Source organism: Amia ocellicauda, chromosome 3 (assembly GCF_036373705.1).
Source record: "Amia ocellicauda isolate fAmiCal2 chromosome 3, fAmiCal2.hap1, whole genome shotgun sequence".
Taxonomy (NCBI): domain Eukaryota; kingdom Metazoa; phylum Chordata; class Actinopteri; order Amiiformes; family Amiidae; genus Amia; species Amia ocellicauda.
Window position 1 is genome coordinate 24,020,849 of NC_089852.1, and position 18,884 is coordinate 24,039,732.

The 18,884-nt window shown below is 41.4% G+C and overlaps 1 protein-coding gene across 3 annotated transcripts; it reads right to left on the reverse strand.

Moving 5' to 3' along the window:
• Nucleotides 1-1,538: 1,538 nt before the first annotated feature.
• On the reverse strand, nucleotides 1,539-18,634 carry tlk2 (tousled-like kinase 2). 3 transcript variants are annotated; one of them, XM_066698589.1, is made up of 21 exons: nucleotides 18,570-18,634; nucleotides 15,794-15,876; nucleotides 11,228-11,299; nucleotides 10,713-10,782; nucleotides 10,411-10,454; nucleotides 10,080-10,178; nucleotides 9,491-9,586; nucleotides 9,185-9,277; nucleotides 8,795-8,905; nucleotides 8,240-8,376; nucleotides 7,609-7,761; nucleotides 7,128-7,194; nucleotides 6,681-6,778; nucleotides 6,402-6,483; nucleotides 5,941-6,032; nucleotides 4,883-4,972; nucleotides 4,349-4,518; nucleotides 4,030-4,168; nucleotides 3,758-3,869; nucleotides 3,312-3,419; nucleotides 1,539-2,760 (listed from the first exon to the last, which is right to left on the reverse strand). In XM_066698589.1, exons 2-21 carry the CDS (start codon nucleotides 15,872-15,874, stop codon nucleotides 2,587-2,589), a joined length of 2,088 nt encoding a protein of 695 aa, XP_066554686.1. In that variant the 5' UTR covers nucleotides 15,875-15,876; nucleotides 18,570-18,634; the 3' UTR covers nucleotides 1,539-2,586. The 3 variants fall into 3 exon arrangements, with proteins under 3 accessions (XP_066554686.1, XP_066554684.1, XP_066554685.1); XM_066698587.1 differs by lacking the exon at nucleotides 18,570-18,634 and adding an exon at nucleotides 17,516-18,338; XM_066698588.1 differs by lacking the exon at nucleotides 18,570-18,634 and adding an exon at nucleotides 17,633-18,337.
• Between the last annotated feature and the right edge of the window lie 250 nt (nucleotides 18,635-18,884).

Here is an 18,884-nt window from a genome sequence, read left to right on the forward strand (position 1 = left end):
TAACCTGGATACAAGGAGCCAGAGCAATCTACGTTTCTGTTATTTTCAAAGCTCACAGTAGAATGGCTAAAATTGATAACTGATGTAAGTTCCAACTTTGCCTTCTCCGTTTCAGAACCCACCGCCACCAGATGGCAAGACAAGTCCATAGCAAAGAAATTACTCTGATATCCTGATCTTTTCCCTCTGGAGAAAGCACACACACAACAAAAAAACAACATACTGTTTGGCCTCTGTAGTCAGTAGATAAGAGGAGTTCAGGCATGTGGAAAGTAAGTTGTTTCACCCATTGGGGTCAGCTTGGGTCACAGGCCTTCGGGGAAAGACATGGCCACTGTGCTCTGCAATTCCCTTCAGATGTGGTTAACAAAACCAGAGTAATCATTCTCAATCTTTTTATTTATGAAAAGCACCCTTCTGTATTGCATGAATACACCCCACCCTCCCCCAACAAAGCATTTTATTTTTTAAATTATGAATTCAAGACGTCTTCATCTTGTCTCTGTAAAACAGGGGCTTTCAAATATTCATAATCTTCCAGGACCCACCCAACCTCCCAGCAAAACCAAAGCTGCACCTCTCTTTAAAAACCCCTACAGCCTGTATGCGTATCCCCTGCAAAATCTCCAGCACAGCTTTCAGAAAGTCCACTCCTGGCAGGAATGGTTGGCTGCTCGTTCACAATGGAATTTTCCTCATTACATCACGCCTGCTTGCTCAGAGTGTTTTATTTCTAGCATTGACAGTGCGCTGCAGGTATTTCCCCCAAATTATTATTTTTGTCCTCAGTCTTGCAATGTTCTCAAAATGAACACAAACAAAATGTCTTGAGTTTCCAATGAACTCAAAAGTGTATATAGACTTTTTTTTGGTGTAGATGTAGGTGTTGCTGTACTGATTGACAAATAACCAAGAATTAGTTTTCTACACACGTTTACCATTTCTACAGTCGCCAGCACACAGAACAGGTGCTAGAGAGGCTAACCGCACACACAGCTGATGTGAGGATCCGTCCAGCAGCTTGCTTCATTCAGATAAGCAAGTATCCTAGCCAGATCTTTTCAGTACTGAGGCAATGCAGTGTGACTTTACAGGATACATCCTAATTCAAACTAGTGGTACAGTGTTGTACAATATCCTGTGGGGTGGATGGCAAATGCCTGAAGTATAATGGACAATATAATTCAGATAATTCAATTCAAATACCCTTGGGACATAAATAAGCTGTGGAATGGCAAGCAACTGAAAAACAGTATAGTTCTTCAGACACCTTCTCATCCAGTGAAAAGACTTGCTTCTGGAATGACTCAAGTCTGTTTTTACTGCACCAGATGGGCAGGTTTGCTGAAACCACAATTTTACCATGTGAATATGGTGGTGTCGTGCAACCTAAGATAGCTGTACAATCCTAGTATAGTTGTCAGATAAGCAGGGAATGCATAACTCTTACAAATAAAATGATAAAATAATAAGGACACCATCACATTAATTAGAATATGCAATGACATGCAGCTGTACTCAGTAAAAGTCACACCACATTATTATAATTTTTTAAACAATATTTAATGGTTTATATGCATTTTCTGCCAAGGCCCATCCTCCCCATCAAACAACATCCTGAAATTACAGCCCCTTGTATATATTTAAAAAAGTGTGTGGGGGGGGGGGATATTCGCAAATACATGGACTCTGAACTAAAAATAAAATCCAATTTCCAGTTCTGATTTTTGTGTGTTTTTGTTAAAACGTTAGAAACAACTGATCAAATTGAACAGAAAACTAAAACCTGCTACAACCTCAGAAGTGTAACCCCCACCCCACCTCCGCTTTTCAGGCTTAAAAGTCCACAAACTCTTTAAAAATGTAATAAAACCGTACCACCAACTGACAGTCTCAAACTTTGGTTGGGCGAAGGAAGAGGGGGGGGAAACAAAACAGATTCTCCTTCCAGAGCCCAGATTTCAACTGTTCAGAACGGCCATTGAAAAGGATTTTTCACAGGGAGGTGAAGAAAAAAAGAAAATCAGCTTGTGGTCAAACTGAATAAGCTCACCTGACTTAAGTCCTTTTGTTGTACTCTGAGCATTCAATGATCTGACAGATGAACACTCATGGGGGGAAATAAAAAGCTTCAGCCAAGTCTAGACATCAGGTTATGCACAGGACTGTTTGGGCAGGGCCTTAGACACAGGCAGTTCCGCTATGCTTTTCTTTCATAAAGACTTCTGAATTCGGTCTGTAGCCCTCTGGCCTCTTCACGCGTTCTCCCCCCCCCCCCCACCCACAGCCACAGTTCCTGCTTTTCTGGGCGGTGGGATTTGCCATTGCCCTTCAATACAACTATCCGGTGGGGGGGAAGGCTCTTGGGAAAGTACGGCTGGGACAGAATCTGGCCTCCCCGTTCCAATACGGTCTTGCCTTTCCACGTTCCGACCAGTTCCCAATTTTTCACTTTTGCCTTTGTTTTTTTTTCGTTTTTAAATCTAACCTTCTTTTAAAAAAAAAATGTTCTTCTTCCTTTTTTTTTTTTTTTTTTTTTTGTTTACTAGGGCTTTTCGTCAGGTTCACAGCTGCAGTTCCAGCAGATCAGTTGGAGGCGCTGCTGTTGGAGGAACTTGAGGTGGAGGGGATGGCATTCCCAGGTGCTCCGGTAGTGGCCACGGACTTGCGGATGTGTGGCATCAGGTATGGATCGCTCGCCAACTGGAGTACATCTATCCGGTCCTCTTTCCTGTATGCCAGACAGCGCCGGATGAATGCCTGTGAAATCCAAGCACAGACACAAGCTAACTAGTCTGTCAGTCACATAGGCTCCACTTTCAGTCAGTTGCACTTTTATCACCCATCATCCTTCAGAGATTACATTTCTCTTGCAAGAGATTACATTTTTTGCTTTTGTTGAAGGGGTGAAAAGAAAGGTGACCTTTTTGGGTTCCAGTGGCATTGCAGGCAGATCAAGGGTTAACCATTTGGGACTTAAAAGCTCTGCTTCTCTCATTGTTAGGATGAAAAGTCATGCAGGGAGAGGCTCATAGTCATACACAATTACCATATACAACACCACCACCTACTGGGAAGATACAGAATTGAAGTCAGTGTTGTGTTATTGCATCAATTAAAAAATGTATGTATATGTGGCAGGAATCCAGCATGTCACGGTTTTATTTTATTTTTTTAAGCTTGAAAGTACTTTGACTGTTACCTGAGTATAACTTACACATGCAAGCAAGGCAGACATCCAGTCAGTCAGCCATGATCATGACTGGAACTAGATTGGGATCAGATGGCATAGTAACATTAATGCTGGTTACCTTTGCTTCTGGGGATACTACTGGCTTCGGGGGAAACTGCACTTCTGTGGCCTTCAGGATGGTATTCTCCTGAAGGATGTCTTGCTGCGACTGGTTGTGACCAAAAGGCTGTGGATGACGACAAGAAAACTCAAGCTCTTTAATACCAGTTTCATGTGAAAGGCATAAGGTGTGGAGTAGCAGTTAAGGCTCTGGCCCCCCGAGCAGAGGGTCATGTGTTCACTTCCTGGGGGAGGACACTGCCGAGCACGGAGAAATGTACTGTACCTAGATCGCTCGCTGTGTGAGATATTGTAACAATGGTAACGATAAGGTTCTCTGCTAAGAAAAATAATAACAAGTACACTGTTGCCTGAAATGGGCTGAATGTAGGGGCATCAACAAATTACAGTTTACTACACAACTCTTCCTGTGTCCCAGGGAAAAGAGAAACTCTGTGGACTTACCTTCCGCCCATAGAGACACTGGTAGAAGATGACACCAACTGACCACACATCCACCTTGTTGGAGATCTTGGGGGGCTCCTTCCCTACCACAAAACACTCTGGTGGGAGGTACCTGGCAGGCAGAAGACAAAGGCAGATGAGAAATTAGCTATAACTACATTTCCCCTGTCCCTCCATTTTAGCATGAAGAATGCTGGGGTTGAGTCCCCAAATTCAGAGGTAGGCTGAATTATGTTAGGCATAATAGGCAAACTATGCTGATGTGCTGTTACCAGTAGGTTCCAGCTCCCTGTGACGTCAGCTCCATCCCATCCACTGAGTTATAGCTGTCGTCGTCCATGATTTTGGACAAGCCGAAGTCTGTGATTTTAATCTCCCCGCACGCGGTCCCGTTGACAAGGAGAATGTTGCCTGTGCAAAAAAGACATCTCGGGTTATTACAAAAGGCAAGATTATGGAATATTGATTTTATCTTCTGGGGCTCCAAGATAGACTGCAAATGCCAATATCATAGTGGGCTTTGACAAGAAACCCATGAAGGGTACATTGTTGCAGCACAAGGTAATTGTGGTGTAAGAAATGTCGACTTACCGGGCTTGAGGTCATAGTGAATAATAGGGGGCTTGATCTCATTGAGGTACTTCAGTGCATTGACAATCTGCATGATAATGGAGCGAGCCTCCTTCTCCGACATCAGCTTGTGTTGTTTCAGGTAGAAGTCCAGGTCGTTCCCCTCGCAGTACTCGAGAACCGTACAAAACCTGAACACACACACACACACACACACACACACACACACACGACAGGGGTTAAGCCATGTTTTCATAGAGAGTCACATGCTTTTAAAAGATGGCAAGGTTTAAGGATTAGGGTCCATGTTGCTGGGTCTTGGGCTTTACCAAGCTTTGAAGTTGGATGGATGTGAAAATGTACACATATCAATTGAAAACAAAAAACAAGTTGCTTGAAGAAAATATAAAACATACGTGGCAAAAAAATATCCCAGAGGCAAAGAAAATAAAATCTTTTGCAATGTTCAATTTTGTTGAGGGGAAGAAAATAAATACACAGAAACTAGAAGTAAAAACTGGAATTGAGAAAAACTGTAGGCAAGGACGAACTTACGAGTCGGTGTCGAGGGAGAAATAGTCGTAGAGTTTGACAATGCGCGGGTGATCCAGCTCTTTGTGGATTCTGTATTCCCTGCAGGCGTGTCTGGAATCAAAAGGTGACACAGTTTAACACCATTGACTCAGATCATAAAAAGTGTCAGCAGACAGTGCTTCGTCTGTGCAGCATCTTGGATCTTGTCCTACATTTTGTAGAGTTACAAATCAGAATTAGTGGACTTTACCCTAGCCAGGGATTGCCACCTCTGGCCTTCAGGGGGAATGGGGTCTTTTGGGCTTTGTTCCAGCTGAGCTCTTAATTACTTGTGCTTAATGATGTGCTTAATTGGACCGATTTGTACAGGCTTAAGAGGTTGGCAATTAAAAGATTGAAAACCCACTGAACTGAAACACTCGAGGAATTGAGCTGGCCGCCACCATTAACACTAGCATATTTGATATTCTTCTCCACTTAGGTTGCGACTTGGCACGCTGACAGCTGCATAAAGGAAAAGCTTAGAGAGAGGTCCCTCAAGGCCATCTGTGAGCAAGAGGCCGCAGACCACTATCTGAGGCTAATCTGCTCGCCCACAAACTTTTAATCAGCATCAGCAAATGAGACGGAAGACTTACTGGCGAAAGCTAAGAAAACACAAAATGCTTTTGAAATATTAAATGTTACTTCAGGAGATGTAGGCATACAGGGAATACAAATATATATAAATATATAGTATATAAATAATGTAAACTGTCTGAAGAGTTCTGGTTAACTGGAAGGCATGTCTTTATAGCAGGAGAGGAAAGGATAACCATTATAGCAGATCTGTGGAGTTCAGCAAAGTTACATTCCCTAGCTTCACTGCAGATCAAAAGCACAGCAGAAAGTACAGCAATAAGCCATAAGAGGAGGAGTGGTAATCAGGAGGCCAAGGTGGAAATGCAATTCAGAGCTTCCCCCTGGTTTGTCAGCTGGCCAAAGAGGGAACATGGGATCCAGATAATCTGGCTGTTTTTGAAGACCTCTGTTGTGACTATGTCCACCAGTATAGAGAAACAAGGAAACGATAAGCATACTTGTGGTAGTTTTCCTTCTTCTCGTCTCTCCAGTTTTTGTTCAATTGGTGAATTTTGACAGCAACATATCTCTGCTCTGTTAGGTCGAAGGCCTAGATTTTTTTTTTTCCGGGAGTAAAGAAAACAAAAAATAAGTTAATACAGTTGTCTAGCTTTGATTGTTACACCAAAAAAAAACTATAAAAGCTTAGTAGGCTCTTGCAAAGGGCTGGGTCTGCGATCTCTTGCAGTTTACTTCCGGTCTGGTCACGGGCACAATGCTCCACAAATAATTCTTAAACATTTTGGAATATTAAAATACAGCGGGTACAGAAACTGAAGCATAGTCCATTCTTGACATTATTAATCTGGAGTATTACAAATTATTTTCCAAACCCATAATGATTAGGTGATAAAAAAAACAAAAAACATTTGAGATTGCTGCTCTTATCGTAATCCGAATCTCAAGACCCCCCCCTCACCTTATATACTTCGCTGAATCCGCCTCTCCCTAACAAGTGTAGCAATAGGTACCGGTCATTCAGCGTGGGGTGATCTTTGAACCTGAAACAACAGTGTAATGGTGAAGCACCAATAAAATGTTCTAGCACCTCTGACAAGGAACGGATTGTGAGGGTCAGATCAGAGTGCCGGGCCAGTGGCTGAGCGCTTGTCACAGGGGTAAAAAATAAAATAAAATTGAACTTTGGATGGAAAGAATAAGAGAGAAAAAAATAATTTCAGATGGCTCCATGACTTACTGGGAGTTGTCTTCATTGTGTATCCTTTTGAGTTCCCGGATGTGAAGGTTCCTTACTCTCTCTAACCGTTCCAACTCTGCCTGGATCTCGGCCTCCTCCTGCAGACAGGAAAGCCCAGGGTAAGAAGCAGGTCCAGACATGCACACCATACATTATGTCACAGATGTAACTGAATATAAATTAATTTTAAACAAAGACATGCTGAAACAAATCAGTTTAAACCTGAAGAGAAACCAGCATTTCACCATCTTATTTTAATTGCCCTTGTAAACGTGACGCGAAACATCAGTCAGTTCTCGAAACATAAACTTGTGTTGTTACCTCTAAACACAACCAGCGCCTCGATCGGATTCCCTCAGATTTCACACCTGTTCTAACTCCTGGATTTCACAGAACTACATAGCAAAAGTCAGGGTTTGCCAGTAAACAACAAAATAGCCATGTTACCTTTTTAAGGTGTCCAAGTCTCAGCTTGAAAATTTCTTCTTGCTCGTGGTATTCTGCAAGTGTTAACCTGTTGTGAAGAAAAGACAGACATTCATTATAGGTGTCCAGAGTTGGTGAATGCTATAAAGACCAGCAGCCTGCTTCAATTCTAGCCAAGCCCCCAGTAATGAATTTGGTCTAATTAACTGATTAACTGGATGAATTCTATTCCTTTCTATTGGCTGCAAATGATGTTACTGGTCCCCTAGAGAGAACCAAAACAAAATTTGTAAGCCATGAACTGGAAAAGACCTTTAATGCTACAGGTATGCTTGATAACATTTCCAAGTAATTGAGAGTTGGGATAATATACAGAAGACCCTGTAGGAACTGGGTTCGAGACACCCCTGCTGTAAAGAATTATATATAATAAACAGAGAAAATAAATACATACATACATACATACATACATAAATAAATAAATAAATAGAAGCAGGCGTACGTTTCATTCTCAGCCCCATTGGTCTTGTTTTTCCGTTTATTCTGCTCTAGGCTGGGCATTGGCATCTGGCCCATCGCCGGTGGTTTCCGCTTGGCCAACATCTTGCGCTGCCTCTCAATCTCCTCTCGCTGTGAGTTGATCCTCTCCTGTTGCCTGAAGGAGACAGACTTGGTCATTGTCACTGAAGGGTAGGGGTCCCTTTGAGAAAATCACATTTCCAAACTTCATAAGTCTTGTTTTATTCCTTTGGTGTTGCAGCCATGCAATATTAATGATTCTATCCCCAACACCGGAAGCACAGAAAATTGTTTAAAGGCGTTACAATAGAGTTAGTTACATCCAAATTTGTCCCCTAATATCCCGATATTTCCAGGGCAGTGCTCAAATTGGGCATCCAGGGTTTCCTTTGGGGGCCCAAAGAACCCTGGAAAGATTACCCCAAGCACATAATTCACAATCGTGGCAAATCTCTTACTTTAAACTTCAATAAGCTTATGATGAATTGCAAATGAGCTTTTATGCCTTTTGACTGTTGGCTTTGCTTTCTTTGGGGTGGATTAGGTATTAAATGCTTCAAGATCCTCAGCTGTCGAGTTAGTCAAGTTTCAGTGCTTTTACAGCCGCCTCTTACTTGATGAGGTTCTGAAAGGCGTATCCGTCAGTCCACTGCTCTGTAAAGGAGGCTCCGTGCCGCACTGTGGTGAAATGCCCGAGTCTGAGGCGGTCCTGCATGCTCTTGTCCCGGCATGCCATCTTCTCCTGCTTGGACTGCGAGACGAAAAGGAAAAAGGCTTTGCAACAGATCTATATATCTAATAGTTTTTCTCCTCAGCCACCCGAGTCCTTACTCTAAACGGTCTTCTATCCTGTGCATATTCTTCAGCGTAAAATTCTGATTAGTTCCAGAAGATTCAAATTTGTACATTAACGTCTGTCACAGCCAGTCAGAAAAGTCTGTCATACTTTTATAGGTAGGAATTAGAAATCCACATACAACACACACACACACACACACACTGATTAGGTGCAGCTCCACTGTGCTGGAGTTGGGATTCAAGACCAGCATGCTGGGAGCGCAAGTCCACAGGCACTACCACTATGCCAAGAGAGTTGGCTCTTCTGTCATGCCATAGCTACGTGGGTTCGCTCATCACACAGTAATGAAAAGCCAAGCGGAGTAGCTCACCTTCTCGATTAGCAGCTTCTTGCTCATGGTCACACACTTGTTTAACCGTTCCTTGTACTTTTCCAATACCTTCTGTTGCTCATCAATCTGCCGCCGCAGGTCACAGTTGGCCTGAGAGGAGAACAAGATTTCTATGTTACTGACATGCATCACCGCTGGGGTCCAAAGTGTAAACAGCAAAACCGTTGCACTGCCTAGAAGATTCACAGCAGTCTGAATGCAAGGACATGATTTCTCAGAGAGAAGCCCATCAATAGGAAATCTTGTATTATTTTCCCTGTAGTGTTTCCAGCTGTGTAAATTGTAACGCAACACCAACAAAAAACTATTTTGTACAAACAGAAATTGGGCGTTTAACCTTAGTTCAGAAAGTGAAGATGGGAATCCTACCCTCAGTAAGTCATCTATTCTTCCCTCTTTCTTCTCTAGATCAGAGTTCTTGTTGTTTTCCAGCGCGTTGAGCTTTTCTATCGTGAGGTCCGACTGCAAAAGATGGCCAAACAAGGGAGGGGTGAGAGAAAAGCATGATCCTATAATCATCCACTTCATTGGATTGGTTCAGTATAATACACACACACATGCAAACAGAAAGGGAACAAAAAGAGAATTCAAACCACCAATAATAATATTTTGAACGTGAACACTGAGCAATTGTGACCAGCGGTGAAGGGAACGGTCCGAGGCCCAGCTCTGTACCTGTGTTGCTTTGTGCAGAAATGAGATTGGCTTCAGGGAGCTGCAGGAATGGTCAGTGTTGGCTGAGCCAGTGGATGATGGGCTACCTTGCTGGACCTGCAACACAGACAACATGAGTGTATTAATTCCCCCCAAGACTGCTCAGCACACAAAGACAGAATATCAAAATGGCTGGATACAGTTTACAGTTTCTTGGTGGAGGTAGGTTGAGCTACTGTGTACAGATTGACATAATGGAACATTTGTTGAGTTCAATAAGGGGGTTCCACTATGTCTTTCAAAGGTCATTTAACTTGCTTCAGCCATTATGCAGCTCAGAAACCCTGCTTTAGATATTGGAATGTGATTCATGCTATGAAGTGACACCGTCTGATCTATGGCTTCACAGGGCCAGCCAATAAATGATGCAGAAGTTCTGCAATACTCTTCCAGTAAAATGTCATAGGATTGCGAAATAACTGCTTGCAAGTCTCTGAATTGCTAGTACTATACTATTCGTCTGCGGGGGAAGGGAAGAATACAGTCCCAGTTTTACGTTGTTTATTTGTACTACCCCCTTGTGGAAAGAGAAGATCTGCAGGGTGCTCACCGAGGCGGGGGGGTTGGATAAGGAATGTTGAGGGGAAGAACGTGCTACAGGGGGTACACTTCTGCCAGGGCTTGTGCCAGGACCACTGCCCCCCGCAAACTGGTAAAGAGAGAGAGAGAGAGAGAGAGAAACACTTAGACTAAGAATGCAACCTATAGTGAACTATAAGAAAAACAAATGTAAAAAGTTGGGATCATCTTTTTCCACATCCCTGCATGGAGTAGAAAGAACATCAAGATATTTCTATGATCTTCCTCCAGACCCTGCAGTGGTCATTTCACTTGTCAAAGTTGCAGTGGACATACGCATCGCAAAAGGAATTTTTACTCACCTCAAAGTAATCGCTAATTTTGTGTCCTCTCGATCCTCCTTTCCCTGGAAAAGAAGGGACCAGTTCAATCAGACCCATGACGACAGAACAGACATGTTTCACCACCTACAAATTACACCCAAAGCTGGCTCAGACGTTTTGCATGGGAAGAATGAATCAACATTTCGGGTTCCACTGCAGCTGGTATTTCTTATCAGGAAAAAGTCTGAACAGTAACCTCATAGAAAACGAGGCTTGGTTAATTTAATCCTGCGCAAACTAGGTTTCGACAACAGACATCAAAACATGACATGTTAAAACACCTTGACTGGTGTCGTATGGATCCCCTTTCCGTTTCCGGCTCCTCTGATCGTTTGACTTTTTCTCAGGCGTCTGAAAAACACACACAAAAAAAAAAAAAAGCACTGCTTTTAGAACACAGCATATTGCATCAAGGCAAAATATAATTTTGACCCCTGACCTCCTGTTTCATAGATCTTTCTAGGACTGATAACAAGATAAAGGGAAGACAATATGTGAGTGTGGACTCAAGATACCACACTTTTGAACAAAACTTCACTGATAGAAGAAAAACTAGAAACAAAAAAGTTTATAAAGGGGTATTCACTTTCATATTGGGGACTGCTTTAGGGGCTTCACTGAAGCTGAAAACACTTCAGCTTAGACGAGCGTGAGTAACCACCCATTTCTGTTCTGCATTCTCTTTCCATAGGATTAATTTCTATACTTTAAATCAGGTAGTCATCACTGTCATGTACTTGTCATTCACACAACTTTACAAGGAAAAGCGCAGACAATTATAATTTGTTTTACTGACCTCCAGCTCCTTGTCACTGAGAGAGCCCACGCTGCACAGACTTTGATTGGAGGACTCATTGTTACCTGAACCCTGTGAACAAAGGCAGAACAGTGATGTAATGAGAGATGGCGATTTCACTGCCTGTTGAAAGGGAACAATCTCACAACACAACATTTCAACCTCGTGGGATAATAAAAGACTAATGGGAAAAACAATCCAGGGCCACAGAACTGGGTTGTTTTCATTCCTTGCTTCACAAAATATGGTCTAACACAAAAAGGAGTATGAAGGAGGTCACAGCGTCTTCATTTCCTTGAGGGTTGTTTTCTTATTTTGTCCAGAATAAATTTCCCTACAATGTAAATTAGCACAATAACTATGTGTTTTAAAGGCATTTGAACTATATATCTATCCAGAGGTATCCAAAGCATACCAAACAGGTTATGACTGTCAAAAAACATTCATTTTTCAGGAGTGAGGCCTAGACTTCTGTTTTACAGCTTTAAGAGTTGAAAATAACTAGAGTCTCACACACATATGAAGGCAGGTTTGAACAATAACAAGAAAGGCGTATGTATTGAATCAACATTAAACTAAAAAAAAAAAAATTACTAAATAGAAAGGAAAATAAAAACATGAATGAGATCCATGAAGAATAAATAGGACTATCAACTGTTCCTGTTGATGACACTGGTTTTTCTGCTACTTTACAGGGAATCTCATCTCTGTTCAACAGACAGAACCATTTCCTTATTTTCATTCTGGATATCTGGTATTAAACATCCATAATCTTAATCTAGTACTACATTTTGCACCAAAAGAGTTAAATTACTAATCTGGCTGTGGTGTGTCATGATTTATGAACACAAGACCTTGTAATAAAGCAGACTGTGGGACTGTAGCTCAAGGACTTGCAAGCGGTTGAAACCATTAAGAAACACACATTCTTCAAATGAGGCATCGTGGAGGGATCTATATTGTTCTTCAGTCATTATACACAAAGCATAGCATTTTAGGAAACCAAAAAAAAAAAATAATGACTGTCAACTTAAACAGATAGGTTTCAATTCCTTATTTTTATCTTATTTTTACCTGCTAGAGGGAACCCAAAGACTCTATAGATAGAATGATGTTCCACTCTTAGGTATTTTTGGTTTCCATTGTAACTTTGTTTGGAAATGTTTAGCAATTCAACTTGTGTACAAAGTACTTTTTTCTGTGGACTCTTCCTTAATGTAAATTTAGTTTTTAAATTTGATCATTCGATTGTACTTGCTTTGACCTGTACCTTCACCATTACACAGTCCTACAGTGACATTACCAACCATGCCATGCACCGAGATGTTCTAGATGATCTAAAATGATGTTCTAAAATGATATATATAATCATTAGAATATGGGGGCATAGGTTGTTTTTTTCTCTGGCGATTCCGATCTTCATTCAAACAATTGGCAGTAGAAAATATTAAACGCTGTCTACATCGTTTTGCATTAAAATAAATGGATTGTGGGGAAAACAACACTTTAACTTGCTTTCAAATTATATGATGGTGTAGCCTGGTAATCCTGCACCTCATTAAGACTTTTGGTGTGCAAATATATATTTTTTGCTTATGCAGTAAAACATACAAGCACAACAAACAAAAACAATGAAGCTCCTTTCCTGCAGACTAGTTCAATTTCACATGACATTGATGCTTACTGGGTGACAGCAGAAAGGACGGCCAGCTACAGTGATGAGCAGATTTTTATATAGATTTTAATGAGACAAAGGCCTCAGCAGTGAGTGAAATCATAATCTTGAATAGTGGTTACAGTAAGTTGCTTTACTGGGAAACTCACACTATGAAGAGAGACTGACGAGAAGATTATGTTTAAGGTAAGCACATTTCATGATGGGGAAACAGAGATTCGTTACCTTTAAAAGGTAATTTTAATAAAAACATAAACCTTTCTCCATCTATTTCTAAGTGGGTAGAGAAGCAGTGAGAATTGTACACATCAGTTACTCCTGATCCAGCAACTGGACAGTGCTTTATAACCCAAAGATGTCAGCGGTTTTGTTTATCAGACATACTTAAATTAATGACATTCAGCCTTACAGTTGCAAAACATTCAGTATGACTTAACAGAACCTGATCACTTAGGAGGCAGGTCTGAATGATACATTTACCTTTTGTTTATATAAGGATTTTATGGTCACATACTGGGAGGTTACTGGTATTTCTTTTGGCTTTTTTGTTAGCAAAAAGCAATAAAATGATGTACAAACAAAATACAGTTACTACCAGTATGAAATGTAACCCTTAGTAAATTTGTCATCAAGTGCTTGATATTTATCCAAGGGAGTCTATTACCTTTTTGTGATACCACACCCAGCAATAAAAAACATATTTAAGAAAAAAAAAAAACTAAACTAAACTGTCTGCTGCAGTACAATATATTCCACTGCATTAATATTATCTTGAAATACTGTAGAATTACAGCATAGATCCATTGAAGGCCAAAAAGCCTTGTGTAGTCCAAAAGATTTCAGATTTCAAGAAGCAGTTGGCAACTTCAGTGTGAAGACGCACCCCAGGAGAAAAACAGAAAAAAACTATATTACCGCAGCTAAAGGGAACAGAAATTAAATGTATGTGAACTATGATGCTTGAGATACCTATGACAGAAGAAGGATCATTGCTTTTTATTGCAAGGCTGAGGAAACAAAGACACCTTGATGACTGCTACAAGTCTGCAATCTGGTTTTCAAATCAGTACATCTTCATGACTAAGCAGGTGTAAATGAAAGAGGCAGACTGCTAAGGAGAAGGGCAGAAAGTCTACAGAACACTATATTGTATTGTCACCTCTTACAATGTGAGGGTCAGTAATCAAAGTAATCTAAATCTAATAGATCGAGGCTTCTGACAAATATCAGTGACTCAGAGACAATATACAAAGATGCTGCACAAATCAAATTCTGCTTCCTCCGACAAGTGTTTTAAGTTCTCCTGCAGAGCAATCTGGGGAAGGAGGAAAAAGAGAGGGAGAGAGAAAGAGAAAAGGAAACTCGGGTTGCCTGATGCTCCGAGGAATTCTTTGACATCTGAATTGATAAATCAGGACAGTTAAGTCAAGAAAAATATCAAGATGATTTAAGATTCAGTGTAAAGAATGGGGGGAAAAGGTAATGTGCATCTCTCAAGATAAAGCCTCTGTAAGCCTCTGGATAAAGCAAGACACTGCAGCACTTTTGTGTGCGTCTGCGTTCTGCAGGTGGGACAGAAAGTGACGCAGGGATCATCTTTTCTGAGGTCAAGACACATCCTCCCACATACACTTCAAAAGCATAAGCCCTCCGTCTTCACTCGGTGATAGGATCCACACAAAGCAAATATTTCCATGAAGCAGAAAAGAATCACATGAGTGGCAATGTTTCAGCTGCCACCATTTTCTTGCAAGCAGCCCTGTGCTGAAAGCTAGACAAGGCTGGCACTCAGCCCAAAGCGCTGGCTTCAACCTGGCATTCGTTTTCAGAGTCGCACTTTATACAGGGAGAAAGTGGGGGTGAGACAATAGATGAGTTTTACCAAATCAGCATTCTTCCCAAGCTTCACATTTTGGGTTTTGCCTACAGCTGGAAGCATCTGGATAAGATTGTCAGTTAATGCATTTATTTCAGCCCAAATTTGAAATCAAAAAGTGATGTTGGTGCTCTTTTTCTCTATTCGATATATACCATACGATATATTCGATATATGCCCTTAATATATACTACACTCAATTCTGAAGAGGGGGAAAAAAGGCTAATTTATTATTTATGGTAGACTCAGAATACGTATTGCAAAGTAGCACCGGAAATCACCGGAAATGTTACACAGTGAATTCATCTTCCGTAATATCATTATACAAATATTTACATGTAGGCATCAGCGTCCACATTTTCAGTGACTTTCACCATGAACAGAGTAGAGCGATAATTAAGGCATTAACAAAGAAATCCACCACCATCTCTGGGGTACAATGCGGGAGCAAGATTTCTATTGATTTTCACCTTTCTAGTGAATCTTAAAAAAACAAAACCAGGTGGACATCATGGAGGGTCATGGCACCATTGCTAGAAATGCTACTGCTTTCGAAAGGTCTTTGATGTCCCACCCCTGTAGGTTAGGAACACTGTTTGTTCCAAAGGACAGCACCTTCTGACCTTTCATGGTTGCAGGGTTGGGGTGGATTATAGTTTTTTCCCCATCCCAATTCCTTTCACAAATTCCTTTTTCAACTCTATTCCAATTCCATTGATCATGTAAATTGCAAAAATAATTCTATATTTTTACAACGGGTCTGAAAAGGTGAATTGGAAAAGCATGTACTCAAGGGCAATCCACTGGTTCCTTTACAAATGACCATTTTGTTTACTTGTCAGTGACCACATAAAAGTTCTTCCCAGGCCCTGGTGTTGTTGACAATTCAAGGAAGTCTAGGAGACTGCTGACCCAAGAGCTGCACAGGTGCTCAACTGCCATGCCTGCATGTCAGCGCCTGGCATGGCCATCGGTAAAGAGTATGTCCAAAAATCCTTTCTATGGCACTACTAACCTTGGCGACCCCAACTCCCATGAACCTGGCCTCCAAAAGTTCCTGCCGCCTAGGGTCCAGACTGTGCAGTTCTTCCATCATTTCTAGAAAGAGAGAAAGAGAGCGAGAGTATAAGTGAGAGACTGACAGATGGGCAAAACACAGGTTACATAAGAAATCTGGAACAAGACCAGCAGGCCCTCTGGCTCATCTTGCTTGGGTGCTACAAGCGAAGCGATTCTAAAATGACAACTCATGAATTTGTGGTGGAATTGTCAACACGCGCATCTTGACTCAATCTGTCCCACTGGACATTTTTCCATTATCCGTGTTGCTGGCGTTGGTTATGTGCTCTGTGAAACAATATGATCATAACTTTAACCCACAGCGATATCAATGCTGGAAAGAAAGGAAAAAAAAAAAAGACACAAAATGAACTGTTATTGGAGGTGATATTACAATAATACACAACGAAACATGTTGTTAAAGGTAGGCCTTCCTGAGTAGGGTGACTCATTTTCTCCCCTTTAAATCCAAGACCCACTCCTACAGGTCTCCGAAACCTCATTTACAGTAAAACGTCTGTGTTTCCTCTTAACCACCTGATTATAGCACACTATGAAAAAACAACATTCATCAGGAAACACAGCCTATCACCAATGTGCAGCTTTATCAAGTAGAAGGGGGGGGCGAAAATAATGTTGCTTATTAGAAAACATCTCACTTCCTTGCCTTTACATGAAAAGATAATAGTCTGGGAAACTGTGTCCCCTTAGCGTAATGGAATGCAAGACACACAAAATCACATGATTGGAGAAGGTCTTTTAATAGCTGATAAATACGGAATGAAATGTTCTTTTCCAAAAATACACAAACCAATTCCTTCGGGATTAATTGTGCCCAACACTCATCGGGTGTGTATAGACACATCCTGAAATATTTCAGTAATCGCATTTACCTTTAGTGAAGTGAAGTATAGAATAAGAGAGAGAGAGAGAGATGGAGAATGTTTTCAAATGCTGAACTGAACACAATTGTGTGTGGATAAATTGATACCCTCCTCAATCTACTTGATTTACTAAAGGATGGAAATGGTTTAAAAGGACAAGCCCATTGCTAAATGTCTGGGTTTTCACCATGGCTGAAAAGACATCATCTCTCTAGGGGTGTAAAATCAACTCTTGAATAATCCAGGAACATACAAGTTATAATGCAGCCAGAAATACATGTATTGGTAAAACATTCACAGTATTAAATAATTTAATTTAAATTATAATTGAATACAACATGCAAAGAATAAACTATTTTTACTTTGTGACACAACAAGTTTCAACCTGTGACAAGAGTGATCACATTTGTAACTCCTTCATCAAACTGGAATGTATATGAATTGAAACCAAGGCCTAGTTAATACAAAAAGTTATAGCTATTGTTTTAATACACAGTGGTGTAAATATACGAAATAGGATTCCCAAAATGACATTTCCTTTTATAGTCCTACAATAGTTTGTCCATACTGTGTTCTCCATCCGTTTGGTTTTCATAAACCCTAATACAATTAATATATGCCACGCCGTGTATGAAAATAAAAATGTATCATACACCCATTTTAAGTAACCTCTAGTCACCAGTCGTGTAATGTATTTATAGACACTTAAACAATTTACGATCTACGTTACAATTGCTTCAGAAGTACATTTCTAGTCCAGTCGCTTCATTTTACATGTTTCTAATGTGTCTTACCTTTCATAACACTTAATTTTACCGTGCTTCTTTACACCCCTTGTTATTCATGTTCACATATCCACACGCAGATCGCCATCCCCGCAAACGCAAGGTTGTAATCCCCACTTTGTTTACCTGCGGCGGTGTCGTTTATCACAGGCCCCGGAGGTCAGGGTCTCTCACCGGGAACCGATTCCCAGTATCCTCCTGCCCTCCCCGGCTACCCCCGACACTCCCACACGAGGCCTCGTTACAATCCCCGTCCTCCACCTCGGTCACGTCCAGGATAGAGGCACTGATGTCTCGCTACGGACGCAACGGCCCTGCTCTTTGGAGATGGAGTGGGGAATCGTTTCGCGGCCTAGAGATCCTCGGTGTTTCCCGAGCCCGCCTTGCCGCTCCCCCTGCGCGGGCAGCCCCGGGCTTCTGTTCTTCTGCAACCGCTGCCCCCCCCCCCCTCCTCCTCAGACTCTCCTTGCTTTGCTCAGACTAGATCGAATAAATCCTCACCCCTACAGTCTTTCATTTGGGATGGGTGAATTCAAAACGCTGACTTTTCTTTCGTGTTTTCTTTCGGGGTGAGTCCGGATCGGTATCAACAAACAGCTGCCAAGAAGTGTGTTTATCGGGTGCCTGAGAATCCGGCCGTCGGATCTCGCCCCGGTTCCAGGTGTTCCGTCACGGAAATGACCTTGTTCCGATAAATTTAGTTTAATCCGGATCGATTCGGTTCGGTTCTCTCTCCGTCTATTTTTTTTTTATTTTTTTTTAACAATGTAAACAATAATCGGTAAATCTCATTCTTTCTCGTGAGATTGTGCTCCCGTTTTTTCCCACCCCGCCTAGAGTCTTTCATCTGCACCAATGAAAGCACTGAAGCACAAACTTGGATCGGAGATTGTTCAACCAGGTTGTACACGATTAGTGCTTGACAGTAGAAAACATTACATACACACATATCACATAAGTAAATGGACACCCACGTTTGCAAATATTTCCTAGAACCATGCACACAATTATTAAAATAGGAGTTGGCTTGATACTTTGTGGGGCCACACACACACACACTTACAAGTAGCCAGTATCTGCATTTCAGTCTTGTCCAAGTATCAGTGTCAGGGAGTCCTGAGAAGTGTGTTTACTGAAATATTTTCACTGGCATCAGTCAAGAATAGCCCACAGTGCTCAGTGGGGCTCATGTGTTGTGATTGGCCACATCTGAATGTTACACACACTGAGTGAACTAGACTTCCATCTTCCATAAAACGACCACCATCTTTAGACAGAGGTTATATACAGATCACTTGTGTTGCACATAGCAAATAACACCACAATCCTGGGTTCGATCCCAGCTTTTGCCCATTGACCCCAGGTTGGAGATCTTTAT